Raw genomic sequence first — 15088 nt, forward strand, 5'->3', positions numbered from 1 at the left:
AGAGGATAAATGTTAAAAAGTCCCAGTAAAAATTAAATGAAACTGACAGGTATTGTTGCTGTATACTGAACAATAATTATTGCAAAACGGACAAATCATTACAGTTATTATTAAAGCTTGAATAAAATGCAAGAACTTTATGCTGCCGTGGTAATACGTGATATATAATTCCATAAACATATAATAATATGTCACCGTTACCGAGTGAGGCAAAGTATAAAATTAAAACAAAATTACGTAAAAAAAAATGCAAAATATGAACCGGCCGCACGATCATCGTTGCCGCCGTCAAAACCGGCGCTCACGGATTCGATCTACACACCTACAGCTAACTATGCCTAACGCCTGAGGGGACCGGCGACTTCAAAAAGACGTCCGCCGAGCGATCAGCACACGGACGGCGTTTAAAAAGTCGAAACCGATCGAAAACGACGGTAAAAAGGGAGAAATAACGGGCGACCAAACGACTCGAGGCGGCACCGTTTGCCGTCGAACCGATCGAGACGCGGAACTCGGACGAAAACCGAACGGGGTCGAAGAGGCGCGATAAAAGGGCAAAAGAAGTCGAAAGAGTGAAAAAAAACGCGACGTTTTTGAAAAAACGCGGACGACGCGATAAGGACTGCGGGCCGAGATAACGACGGTAGGCCGAGGACGTCGTAAGAGCCGGCACGGGGAGCGCCACCGTCTTAGCCGTGCCAGTGCGTTGCGCATTAGCCCTCTGATAGGTTACAAACGAAATGATGCACAATAACCACGTTTTTGCTGGCTGGTAACAAGACTACAAAAGCAACTAGAACAAGTAACCACATTACGCCATTACGACAATCGGTTTGTCTTTCTCGACTGTTCAGTGTTCACTTATGCAATCTCATTTGGTATGTCGTGTTTCGTGTAGACGTGTAGTCTGTACTTTTCTTTCTAACTGACAACAGTTTTGACATAGATTTATAGCTAAGAAGATTTTAGTAAACAGTATTCTCTCATAACGATTGTAAAATCAAATTATAAGTTTTTAAACTGAATAAAATAAAATATATGTAGTGTTCCTATTCCATTCAAATTTCATCTTCGGTTTCGGTGAGTGACAAAAAATATAATCAAATAATATTTAACTTTAATACATATTTTCTTACGATGAGTATCTAGTCATATTTAACTGGAAATTAACAATTCTATAGAACTAATGTTTGGTTGTTGTTACACATTGTATACGTAGACTAATATATACTATTTTAGGTAGGTAAATAAATAACGATTAATCCAACTAAACATAGTTTTATAAATTAGGTAGTTAGGTATAATAATTTAGAACAAATTGGTTATTGATAGAAGATGAATAAATTAAAATAATTTTAGATTTTTCTTATTTAATTAATAAACATGGTTTTTGCTATCTATTTTGTTTTGAATCAAGTCTCATATATTATAACATTGTATACTGGTTACACAACTGATACGTAAAATACTATGAATCTGTGTCCCCTTTCATAATGTACCGTTTAATGCAAGCAGATAGCTATCAGTTGTCACTAATTTTTTTCCACGGTTGTTTACCCTCAACCATGGTTATTCCTATTAAATATTAAAACAATTAAAGATAAATTAATGATACGTATATAGATATAACTACCTGAAATGTTTAAAATTTTTCCACCTGGAGCGATTAGTTAAGTTTTAAATGCCTTTTCATGACCAATCGAGGAGGGCCATTTTTTTCGACTAGTTGTTTTATCACATATCAGTATATCTTTATTAATACTTATAACTCATAAACTACTTATGAACAATTTAATTTTAATATATCTAAGTAGGTACATAGTACAAAGTATATCGAATAAGGAGTGTCATTAAAAATTATTAATATGTATAATCTATTTAGAAAAAATCTTTTTTGTTTTAACTTAAAATTATGTAAAAACAGGGTTTGGAATGAATGCATTTTCAATGAATGCAATTCATGAGTACATTCAATTTTTACATTATGAATTATGATTGTGAATCGGGTTGTGAATGCATTTATTTCTCAAACAAATATGAATGGAAATTGAATGTAATTATGCATTCTTTTTCTAATCACATAGAAAATATATTAATATTATATTTTTAATCAGGGGTTAAAGTGGAGGGGGACGCAGGAGGACTCAGTCCCCTTACCTCAGACGGCGGTTAAAAAGCGTCCCCTTTAACAAATTAGGATTTTATACATTAGACATTATACCTAAAATTATATATGGAACGCTTAAAACTTTATGGAGACATGAGTCCCCTCTGGAATTTTTCCCCACTTTAACCTCAGTTTTTAATACCAAAAAATAGTTTTTACTAGAGTCTATCTACTATCTACATAAGCTGCGGCAAGATTAGAATATTATCGTCTCAGTTTCAACCACAATAACAAATAATTATTATTTTTAATATTTTATTTATTTATATATATATATATATATATATATATATACACAATATTATATAATATTGTTAATGCAGTTAATGTTTAAAATGTGTGTTATTTCAATTTGCTATACCTACCTTGTTTATTGATATGGTTCATGCAATATATAAAATGCCTCGTTAAACACAAAAAATAAATTAATATATTATGTTTTGTTCAAATAAAATAAAACATTTTTTTACATGAAAGTGGTTAAGAATGCATTCTTTTAATGAAATGCAAGTATGAATGCATTCTTTTTGAAAAATTGAATGTTGAGTGCTAATACATTCAATTTTAAGCTCTATGAATGTGAATGTGAATGCATTTATTTTTTGAATGAATGTTCCAAACCCTGTGTAAAAACAAACTATATCAAACTAAACTTTGATATTTGTCTTATGTTATATATGTTATATTTATCTCTGTATATATTCTTTTCAGACTGGCCATTAAAATCGTTGTTGGGTTAAGTTACATAATTTACACTAATCTGCAGTTACTGATCATTGTCAATTGGTTGTACCGGCATGGCGGCATTATCAGGTCGGAGGAGTTTATTATTATCATTGTTGTATATTTCAATATATTTTGTATTTTTAGTCAATTGCATTGAGCGTACTATATGTCATTACTGGTTTCGTTATTATTACGTATTTGTATATATAAGTATTGAGCACTATCCCACCAACATATTAAATTGTAATGTTAAAATTTGCAATTTATGAAGATTTCTTGTTTCTAATGCCTTTATGTATGTGTTGGTGTGATATAAGCTACTTTTATATTTTAAACAATATTAATTAATTTTAACTATGCACTTAATTTTTAAAATATAATACTGGATTCAAATAAATTTTTTTTTTTTCAGTAAAAGTCTTCAGTTGCTCAATTTGCAATGAACCTTTAGGAGATACTCCATTCTCTACACTATGTGGACACATGTTCCACTATAATTGTATTTCTCAATGGCTGTTTCGGTAAAACATATATTTTAATACTGTTTAATATAAAATTATTGTTAGATTAAATAATTAAATTTTTTATGTTATTTTATTTCCAAAGGTCAGGATCAGAAACATGTCCAAATTGTAGAACCCATGTACCAAGATTCAGTTTACTCCAACTTTTTCCATCTGAAGATGATAAGTTTTGGGTAAAAACCAAAGAAGAACTGGAATTGTTACAGTAAATATTTGTTTACGTACAAAGAATATCATACAAAAAATGAATTTAATTAATTTAAAAATGATTAAAAAATAAGTTATTTAATACTTGTTTGTGGTTCCAAAACCTTCTTATATAATTACTGATTTTGGTTGCCAAGCATATATCTGTTAACAAACATATTTATATAGAACTATTGGATTTTTAGTGATCTAAGTCAATATATGTTTTCGTTAGCCAATTTGAACAAAACATACATTTCTTTCATTATTTCAACTTGGATATTAATGAACAATACTTATCTAGATCACAATAATTTTGATTAAAAACAAAACTTATATAAAATAGATGTGTTTCAATTTTTAATAAAAACACTGTCAATATATCTAATTTAAAAGCTTTTAATTAAATTAATAACAAATTCGTTCATCTATGTATATTAACTGAAGTCTGACATCTTGATAGACTTACAACATTTAAATTAAATGTATATATGAAGTATATTACTTTGTAAGAAATTAAACTTTATAGAAAAGTGATTAAAATGTCATTCTTAATTTTATCTAATAAACGCAATAATTAAGGATTATTAAAAATGGAAAGTATTAAATACATAATTAAACAAAAATGTATTACAGGCATTGCAGCAATAAATTATTAGGAATTAATAACATGTGTTTAATGATTTTGATTCATAGAACAGAAATTCTAAAATAATACTTTTCAAATGTCAATAATTAATTTGTATAATTCTATAATAAATTTTCTTTTAGGAAGAAATTAAAAAGTGTCAGGATGTGTAATGCAGATTATAAAAACAAAATGAATAATCTCACATTAAAACTAAATGCTGCTGAAGAGAACTTAGATAAAAGCAATAAAGAATTTAATGATATTAATACCAAATATTCAAATCACTGTAATAATTGTGTTAATCTCATTGCAAAAGTAGATAAAGAGTAAGTAATCTTGTTAGTTATCAAACAATGACATTTTTAAATATCCATAATTTATTATTTGTATACATAACAGGACATTAGATTGCAAATATAATCAAGAGAAATCAACAAGAATATTATTACAGAAAGAATGTTATGAATACCATTCTATCGTTTCAGCAGAGCTTAAGTAATTATATATGTTTTTGTTGATTCTGTGTATTTTAGTGTAAATTGAGTATTGAAATATTTATTAATTTCTTATTTTTTACTAATTAGGGAGTTACAATCTGAAATAGAAAATTTAAAATCGGAAAAGAATTATTTTCAAAAAAAATGTCATGATCTTGAACTATCAAGTACATCATCAAAGGTATATATTTTTATATTTCTTGTTTGTATTATGTTCTCATATGATGAACAATTATTATTGTGTTATGTGATACATAATATATTAATATATATGTTTTGACTTAAATTTGAATTTTGAGAGTTTTTATAAGGCAAACAAAAACACAATTTATTTATATTCAAGTGTTATAAATATTTAAGTACTTCGACATACGTACTTAAGTAGTTCAAATTAAAGGTCATTCAGTAAAATGATTTAATATTATTTGCTCATCTTGTTCATTTGAATTATTTTAGATACTTACTAGAAGCATAAGCACACTTTCACGTCAAATACAGTCTTCGGCTCAATGTAAGATAATATTATTAAAAAAATATTCTACAGTAAAAACAATAACATTATAAGCTTAATAAGTAAACTTAAATAATATTACATTTATTATTAAAATATTAAGCAAATAGATAGTAGCTTTGTTCTATTCTATATTTTTTTAGCATATGTTATGAACTAGAATCTAAATGACGGAATGATAATCCAAATAAAATGATTCCCAGCATCTCATGTGCAATATGTTTTATCACCTGGATATAACAATTTGATTCTTTGGGTCCTTTGGAAATCGTTTTAAGCTGATTCTACTTTAATTAAAATCAATAAAACTTAAATTATTTTATTTTTATATAAAAATATATAATTGATGTAAAGTAAACAAATTTTGTATAAAATACGTTTTTTCTGTGCGTTAAATTTATAATGGCTTATAATATATTCAATTTCTAGACATTGACAGAATTCACAATTTACGAATTATTTCAAGTAATCGTAAAACTTTGAAATTCAAGTGATATATAAAATTAATATATTATAGTATATTATACCAGCAAATTATTTTTTTCTGATTAAGTAGGAAAATTTGTGGGGAATCTTTATTAAAATGTCTAATGTTTGATATCAGAAGAAATACTTTTATGAACTTCCAAATGAAGAATAGTTTGCATATTCTTACGATTTATAGTTTACCTTTTTGCTGGCTTTTCACATTCACTACCTTTAATTTTTAAGTTCTATTACTGCTTGTAAAATATATGTCCCCTTAATAGTTAATAAAATACAATATTATTAATAATATGTATTATTGTAATATTACTATGAAGTATAAAGTATTATTTTTTTCAATTTTCAGCATCTCCTGATGGCTTTCTATCGAACTGTCATTTTTGGATTGTCAATGAACTTGAAAAAGTATCAGGAGCGACCAATCACATACACTTCAATGTACAACGTGTTTTAGAGCACGGTGGAACTGTTGCATATCATTATACAAATATGGTTACACATGTCATTGGCGTTTCTCGGAAAAATTCAGATGTTCTTAGAGTAAAAATAATATTTTTATATCTTATTTAAATGTAATAACTGATTGACATATTAATTTTTCAGGGTTTAAAAGAACGTAAAAAATGTGCAACTGATTACTGGCTCAGTGATGTTATAAGTGAAAGAAAAATGATAAAACCATGGTTACCTCATCATTTTCCAATGCCATACTGGTAAAATATTTTTTGTTTATTTACTCGTATATATTTATAAATGTGTAATCAAACCTTTATTTAACAAAACTTTCCAAGAAAAAAAAGATTTTATGGAACTATGAAATTTTCATTCAAAAACGTTTTTATTTAAACAATTCATTTTGTTTTACATTTTTCAAACAAATGTAAAAACTTTTATTATTTATAGGATTCACCCTCATCAAGAGTATGAATTGTATGCTATCATGCCTTGTCAAATTTTATTACCTTAGATTATTATTATTTATGATAATATATAAGATACGATGTACTTTAAAACAGTTTTCTTCTATTTGTCACTAGTTGTTCATTAATTTGTGTTGCATGTTGTACATGTATAAGTAAGATCTAGAATTTCAAAAAAATAATTTTAAGTATCACAGATAAAACAAGATGATCAAAATTTAGTGTAAAAAAAGTTATTTGGAATTATGTCCAGTACAATAAAAAAAACTAGTATTGAAGTAAAAAACATTATAATTTCTATTTTAACAAAATAGAATTTCACAAGTTTTTTTCAATGAACCATTAAATTTGATCAGTAGAGGTTTTACTATGTATTATGTATGTAGTATATAACAGTTAATAGTTGAGCCCAGTTCATCTGTATTATCCTTTAAGACACTGTACTTGTATGTATTGTCTCCTTCTTACAGTGCATAACATGGCAAATTTACACTCAGCAGATCATGTTAAGCTCCATTAGTTTAAAAATTAAAGTGACTTGTCCTCTCATAAAATTTAAAGAACATTATCTGTGTATTTTATGATAGTTCAATTTTTAAGTTGTTATGAGGATTTTTAATTAACACTATAGTATGTGTAAAACTTGCTCTAAAATTGTACTATTTTAAATTATCCACATAAAAACACAAATAATGTGCTTTTTACATTTTATGAGAGGTCCCATAAATTTTTAAACTTACCGAGCTAAATATTCGAGATAAATTATCAGTTACGCACTTGTAAGATGGAGACAACACATGCGGGTATAGTGTTCTCTTAATAATTAATCTTAAGTTCACATTAAAATCAATTTTGTTTATTTTTACTAAAAATTTTGCTAAAACTACAAATTTAATTTATTATTTCATTGTCATAACTGATTAATTTTTATTTAAAAAAAAATACAACTTTAAATTGTTATCGTAAACACCATAATAATATATTAACGAATATGGCCGGTCAGTCTAAGATAACTTACCTTAGTTATAACTTATTGATGATATTATTATTATTTTTTACTCAGTATTATGGTAGGTTGATTTAATTTTTGCCAAAATCATTGCATTTCTAAACATTGTTAATATTTGATTTCTGACTATTTTAATACTCAAGTATATTATACAATACTTTGTTCAAGCTATGAAACATAATCGGTGGTTAATTTATGAAAAGGATCTATGTAATATTACACGCAAGTATTTAAAAAGTTTTTATTTCGGGGCGATTAATGGATGTGGCCCAACTGTTAACTAATGAAAACTGGTTACTGCCAACTGCATTTCTTAACTTGAACAGTGTAGATGGTAGTTGAAGCAATTAAGAGAATAAAAATGACCTCTTCAAAGTACTATTTAAATTGAATTTTAACAATTGCTCATAATAAAAATTATTGCCAATGATAATAAGAAATATTAAGATTATAAGAACTTAAACATTTTTCTTGCATAAGCTGAATTAAAAAAAAAAAAATAATAAATATTTTTTATTATTATGTTTCAGTGAAGATAATTTGCCTTTTGCAAATAAAGAAATAGCTATTGTGAATTTTGACAAAAACGAATATATTAAAATTAAAGTGATGGCTGAATGCTTAGGTGCTATGGTTATCAATAAAATTTCCCGTAGTACAGACATGGTAATTACTCTGAAGTAAGGATTTATTATTATTATTATTATATTTATATACTTTAAAGGTCATAATATTATATTGTAATATAGGTATAGGTATTAAAAATAGTATCAAATGTATTTCAAAACAAAAATAAATGTCGAGATGTTATATTTATGAGATAAATAAACATTATATGTAGTGATGGGTCAAACTGAATTCTTAAAGCATTGCAAATCAGAACTATAATGACTTATAAATTATTTAAACTAACCCAAACCAAACTATAAACAATTTTAATTGAATTCAAATTTAAACTTCATTTCATTTTAATTTATCATACCTAATTGCAATAATATAAAATAAATGTCAATAGTTTAATATTATCATGATATTTACATTTTAATTAGGTACTATAAATAGAGAAAATTAATTTCATGTATTGTTTTACTCAGAATAATTTCAAATTTGATTACTTAACAGTAAAAGATACTTAATAGTTCAGTTCGTAATTTTTTTACACAGAGTTTGAATTTCAATACAAACCAAACGTGAAGGGATTGGTTTGGTTTGAGATTTAATCAGTTTGACTGGTAATATAAATATGATTGTTTTGAAGATTGTCTATGACCTAATTGTATTTTATTTAAACATCAAGTAATATAATATTTGATGGAAAAAAACTTTGTCAATGTTAATAAAAAAAATTAAAGTAATTTAAATTTAAAGCTTAAAGTAGGAGCACAATTTAAATGTGTTTATGTTAAAAATTGTTTTTAAAAATGATGTTTTTCATAAAATGTTTAATATTAAGTCCTTAATACAGTGAAAAACTAAAAAACTCCAAATGAAATTCAGCATCATGTGCTCTCATCATACTTGAACATACTGTTTACCACGAACTAAGATACACAGGACTGGAAACGAATGTTGATACAAGTACACCTTAATATTTAGATTGTGAGGGGAACGAGGGAATTTCGGTTCTAATCAACACTAGCACTCAACTCTAGGCTGTCGGCCGCTATCCGAGTGAATAATTATTATTTAATATTTATTAATTATTATTGATTTTGATATTTCTCATTTATGCATTTAAACCAAAAAGTTTTGAAAAATAGATTCGTTAAGGTCAAAAAATTATCATAGCAACTGGCAAGTAGCAACCCAAACATAATATGATAAAAAAAATACACGATATAATATGTGTAACGTGTAAAAAAAAATTAAATATTTGAGCTGTTCTTTTTTATATTTTTGAATGTAGGACGTAGGTATCATGATTTCAAAATATTATTATATAATATAGATATTTACTATAATTTGTAATAATGTATTGTATAATTGTATTTAGTTGATAACATAATATCACAGATTATATAAAAATATAATATAATCTGTGATATTATTATGGAAATAAGACATAACATAAAAATCTAACACGGACTAAGATCTTAGTCCGCGGTGTCTAATATCTATTATATAGGAAGCATTTAAAAAATAAAAAATTAGTAGAACCTATTACCTATAATTTATAAAGTACCTAGTATCTATGTAGTAACAAGTTTAGATAACTTTTTTTGTAATTTTCTTTTTTAATTGTTTGTTTTGTGACAAAGTAAACTGTTTCGTTCTCATAGTGATGTAGTATTGGAAAATATTAGTCATTATTTCTGTTTCAAACAGACACAATTATTATGAATTATAATTATAATATGTTAAGTAGGTATTAAATGTATGATAATATATTATAGGTAATATTGTATAATTATATATTTTCAAAGTATGAAAAAGGCGGGAAATTAAGCTCCTATTAATATTGATTAGCATGCTGATTTATTAATTTCTTGTTTTGGATACCTAGATGACGCTAGTAATGACAAGAACTCAAATCCCCCGTACCCCGCTCATTGTATACATTTTATTTATTTATTATTTTTATTATTTTTTTGTTTTTGGCCTTTAAGACCATCTTGCCAAAGAACATATCATCCCCCCATTGTATACATAAAGGAGGATTTACCTCTCACAACCCCCCCAACCTGTTTGTTTCCAGTCCTGTATATCTTAGTTCATACTGTTTACACAGGGATTCATATTTTACCAGCAGACAATTTAGATAATAATAAATAATTTACTTCTGATGTATATTTTATCTTAAAATCTTACAAGTTGCATACCTTTTGTATATTTTTTATTTCCAATATTTTTATGATATAAATGTAATTTAATTTTTAATTTTTATTAAGTAGTTGTTGGGTGGGACCTTAATGTCAATTATGCAGAAATAAAAACCATCCCGAGAGAATGTACTTCATAATATTATTAAGCTCTTGAGTACTTGTATTAGAAAAATATAATTATATAAACTAACGTGGATGTCAAATGCGTTTGATAGAAAACTAGGTGTTCTTTTAATGTGTAATCTACCAGATTTTTTCTGTCTATAACTAACATTAAAAATGTTAATAGAAGATTCTCCCTCTCCGCGTTTTCTAAATTTAACAATAAATTAGTTTATCTAAAAGTTACATTATTTACAGCCATGAGATATTTTAAATTTTAGATTATTTATTTGATTTATTGTAGATTTATAGAGGAACACAACTCAGGATTGTTTTACCTATGCAATTAATAACTTTCATTTAGTATCATAGAATTTAATTATAACACATCCAATACAAACTATCGCCTGTAAACTTATTTATTTTCATTTCTTCAATAATCATTGATTTTTTTTCAATGCAGCTATTTACCACAAACTTGTTTCATAAAAGAGGGCGATATAAAATATTTTGATTTTCAGGGTAGTGACAGTCTTTAAAAGATTGAGAGACATTGTTGTAAATGGTTTCCACCGTGTCCTATAAATATAAATTGTCTTACAGTATTATTAAATTAAAATTGTATAATTTTCTTCCAAATAATTAAAGTTACTTGCATTTATTATTATAGATTAGAAGGTGGAATGATAAAAAAAGCTTTAGCATTAAAGTTACCAGTGGTTAATGCTCAATGGATAACTGATGTATTTCTTAGTGAAAAAATTGGTTTACAAGATTTTAAACATAAAAAATACCAACAGTTTGATTTGTGCAAGTCATATTTAATGGATTACAATATGGTATCAAGTATAATGGGTATGCTAATCAGTTTTTATGAATTGACAAATTATACATTGAAATTTTAGTTTTACAAAGATTGTTCTTCTTAATTGTTCAAAATCAATAATTCATAACTATTTTTATTAAGTGGCTTGATAAAAATGAAAAATTGTGATAAATCGTGATTATGAAATTCCATTTTTTTTTTCAGAGGCTTGGGAAAAGCATTTAAATGTTTCTAGGTTACAATTTTCAACTAAAAAAGTTTGTAGTAAATCTACTCTTGCAAATAATAAAAGGAAAGCATGTGTTGTACAAGAAGTTTTAGAATCTGTTGATAATGATGATAATGACGGTATCACTTCTGTTGCAACCACATCCACTGAAACTAAACCACATATTAAATTTTCTAAAAAATCAATTAGGCAACCTAAAGACATGAAAAAGGTATTTTGTCATATTATTTTTTATTTTATAATTAAATTTTTTACTATACGTATTAAAAGGTTAAAATCAATTTTGCAGGGGAACAAAAACAAATAACAATTTATAATAAAGAACTCAAATGAATTTTCTATGTAACTTTACAACAGATTACTTGAAAGTAAATATCGAAATACTTTCATCCATTCTTAATATTTTTATGATAAATATATAATTTTAAATAGTTAATGTAGTGAACAAATTGAAAATTCAGTTTTAAAAAACCATCTGTTGCGTCATTATCTTAAATTTGTGTAATTTTTATGACATTTTTGTACTTTTATATATATAATTATAATATTGTATAAGTTTATATTAATTTTAAATCTTGTAATTTAATTTTTTTTTAATTCTTCAATATGATAATGTACTCTTATGAGTTGTTTGTTTGGAGCCCACCCAAAATACTTAAAATTAAATAAATGCATTAAAGTCATGAAAATGTGTAAATTATTTTCTAATGGTAATTTTATAAATACCTATCTTATTTTAACTTCTATTAGATTTGAAATATTAATACATGATACATTATGAGTTTTATTTATTAAAAATAAATTAAGACACATAAAGGCAGGTCATATCTCAACTCATAGTTTTAGGCAGCAATATTCTGGCCCTAACACCACTCACCATCTCAATTACTTTATAAACTTACTTATGTAAAAGTTCAGTTTATTTTATTAAAAATCTATTAAAAACTAAAACCGTCAAGTGTTCACTCTCAAGTTGATATATGATGTATGAATTGACAAAATAAATAGAGACGTAACAATATTAGTTTCATTAATAGGTAAAATAAAACAATTAATGATTTATTGTTTAAGATGCAAAATGTTAAGTAATTGTAATAAATATACAAAAAGTAAAACATGATGTTCCTTCATTGAAATAAACATAATAATATAAAATACTTTTATCTTTTAATCATTATACTATACAGTGGCACAAATCCCTGGTTTAAAAGGGTTAGCACTTGAGCTGTCCTACTACGGTAGTATACGAATGAGACCGTTTTACCTTTTTAGCAACACGATTGAGAACGATTGTCGGCAGATCAAAGAAACAGTATTTCGTACTGTACGGGCGGAGGCTTTCAAGCAATATGAAAGGTTCCCCAACACCTAACGCTCTAAAAGGAGTGGACTGTATAACGAGGAACTCTGCTTACACACAACCATACATGTAAACGGAGGGTTCGCCTGCGATGAACAAGGGGTTGAGTGAAGCAATTAACAGTGTTGGGGCACCGAAATTATTAAATAATAAATCACAATATATAGTAACAAAATATATAATATAGTATATTAATATGATTATTAACGGGGTAATTATAAATATGACATAGACTACTCGTGCTATCCAATAATAATTAACTAACAATGGTTAGCATATGATGATACCAATAACAATTTAACTCAATATGAGTATGGTTAATTAACTAATTTAACATAATATAATACAATAAGACTCACGGTACTGTGGAGTGCGGAAACTGGATAGCTGCACACTATAATTGCTACTATTTGCCTATATAGCTTACAGTAGTAAGTGCGGCACTTGAGGACACTTATTTTTTTATCAACATTAAAAATCATAAAAAACATAAACATTAAAAAAACCGACCTTATATTTTTATGTTAAAAATTACAATAAATCTAGACTTATCTGTTAAAATTACAAAAAATATAAACTATTTTTAAATGAATCTAAATTTATATTTTACCTATTAAACAATACAAAAAACATCATACATACAGGTATAATAATGATAACAGTAATTCTTCTTCATAAAATGTACCCTCTATATCATAAATTTTATAATAAGCAACATTTGATATAAAAACTTTTTCAATTGTAAATATTTCCTTAGACCAATTTTTTTTAAATTTATTTCTATATACATCAATTATTGATGATAATCTAACTCTATCATTTATCTCAAATTTAGGTATAGAATTACTAATATCATAGCTATAAACGCTATTAAGTAAATCATACTCATTATTCTTATTAACTTCAACAGGTTTCATTTTTATTGTTCTATTAAATGTCTTAATAATCTTCGGCAATCCATACATTATTTAAATAAAGTAGTTTCTTTAATTTATCACCTAATGTACGGTTAAAACGTTCGATCATAGAAAACTTTTTATCAGTACCAGTACTATACATTGTTATGTTATATTTGTTTAGTAATTGTTTTAAATCTTTATTATAAAATTATTTTCCTTTATCAACATGTAATTCTTTTGGTACAATATATTGTACTCTCATGTGAGTAGAGTGTACTCGTAAGAAAGAAAGTCCATAATGTGTTTTGTTCGTTTGTTATTGGTATATTTAAAATAAAAGTGAGTTATAACTTATAAATAAATGTAAATCTACTTATTGAGTGTGGGTGTTTGTGTGTGTGTGAACTATTTACCTAAACAACATTCAAATACGGAATATTCAATTGTATATTGTTTTGAGCAGTAGAACAAAACGGAAGAACGTTTAATTGGTGTATTCATACATATACATATTTATAATCTTTATATTAATTCATCTATGTGTTCATTGGTCATATAATAAACGGTCAATTTGGAATTGTAAAGCAATAAAACAACACAAATAAGAGGATAAATGTTAAAAAGTCCCAGTAAAAATTAAATGAAACTGACAGGTATTGTTGCTGTATACTGAACAATAATTATTGCAAAACGGACAAATCATTACAGTTATTATTAAAGCTTGAATAAAATGCAAGAACTTTATGCTGCCGTGGTAATACGTGATATATAATTCCATAAACATATAATAATATGTCACCGTTACCGAGTGAGGCAAAGTATAAAATTAAAACAAAATTACGTAAAAAAAAATGCAAAATATGAACCGGCCGCACGATCATCGTTGCCGCCGTCAAAACCGGCGCTCACGGATTCGATCTACACACCTACAGCTAACTATGCCTAACGCCTGAGGGGACCGGCGACTTCAAAAAGACGTCCGCCGAGCGATCAGCACACGGACGGCGTTTAAAAAGTCGAAACCGATCGAAAACGACGGTAAAAAGGGAGAAATAACGGGCGACCAAACGACTCGAGGCGGCACCGTTTGCCGTCGAACCGATCGAGACGCGGAACTCGGACGAAAACCGAACGGGGTCGAAGAGGCGCGATAAAAGGGCAAAAGAAGTCGAAAGAGTGAAAAAAAACGCGAC

At 26.7% G+C, this 15088-nt stretch overlaps 1 protein-coding gene across 1 annotated transcript; it reads left to right on the forward strand.

The window, feature by feature from the left end:
• Positions 1–754: 754 nt before the first annotated feature.
• On the forward strand, positions 755–12127 carry LOC149059819 (uncharacterized). Its single transcript, XM_089217511.1, has 14 exons — positions 755–1080; positions 2879–2980; positions 3306–3414; positions 3500–3622; positions 4375–4560; positions 4634–4729; positions 4819–4912; positions 5188–5242; positions 6075–6268; positions 6332–6441; positions 8188–8337; positions 11252–11436; positions 11612–11847; positions 11926–12127. Exons 2-14 carry the CDS (start codon positions 2965–2967, stop codon positions 11941–11943), a joined length of 1572 nt encoding a protein of 523 aa, XP_089073637.1. The 5' UTR covers positions 755–1080; positions 2879–2964; the 3' UTR covers positions 11944–12127.
• Positions 12128–15088: the final 2961 nt, after the last annotated feature.

This window comes from Diuraphis noxia, unplaced genomic scaffold (genome assembly GCF_037042655.1).
Source record: "Diuraphis noxia isolate RWA-SAM2 unplaced genomic scaffold, SU_Dnox_SAM2 contig0001, whole genome shotgun sequence".
Taxonomy (NCBI): Eukaryota; Metazoa; Arthropoda; class Insecta; order Hemiptera; family Aphididae; genus Diuraphis; species Diuraphis noxia.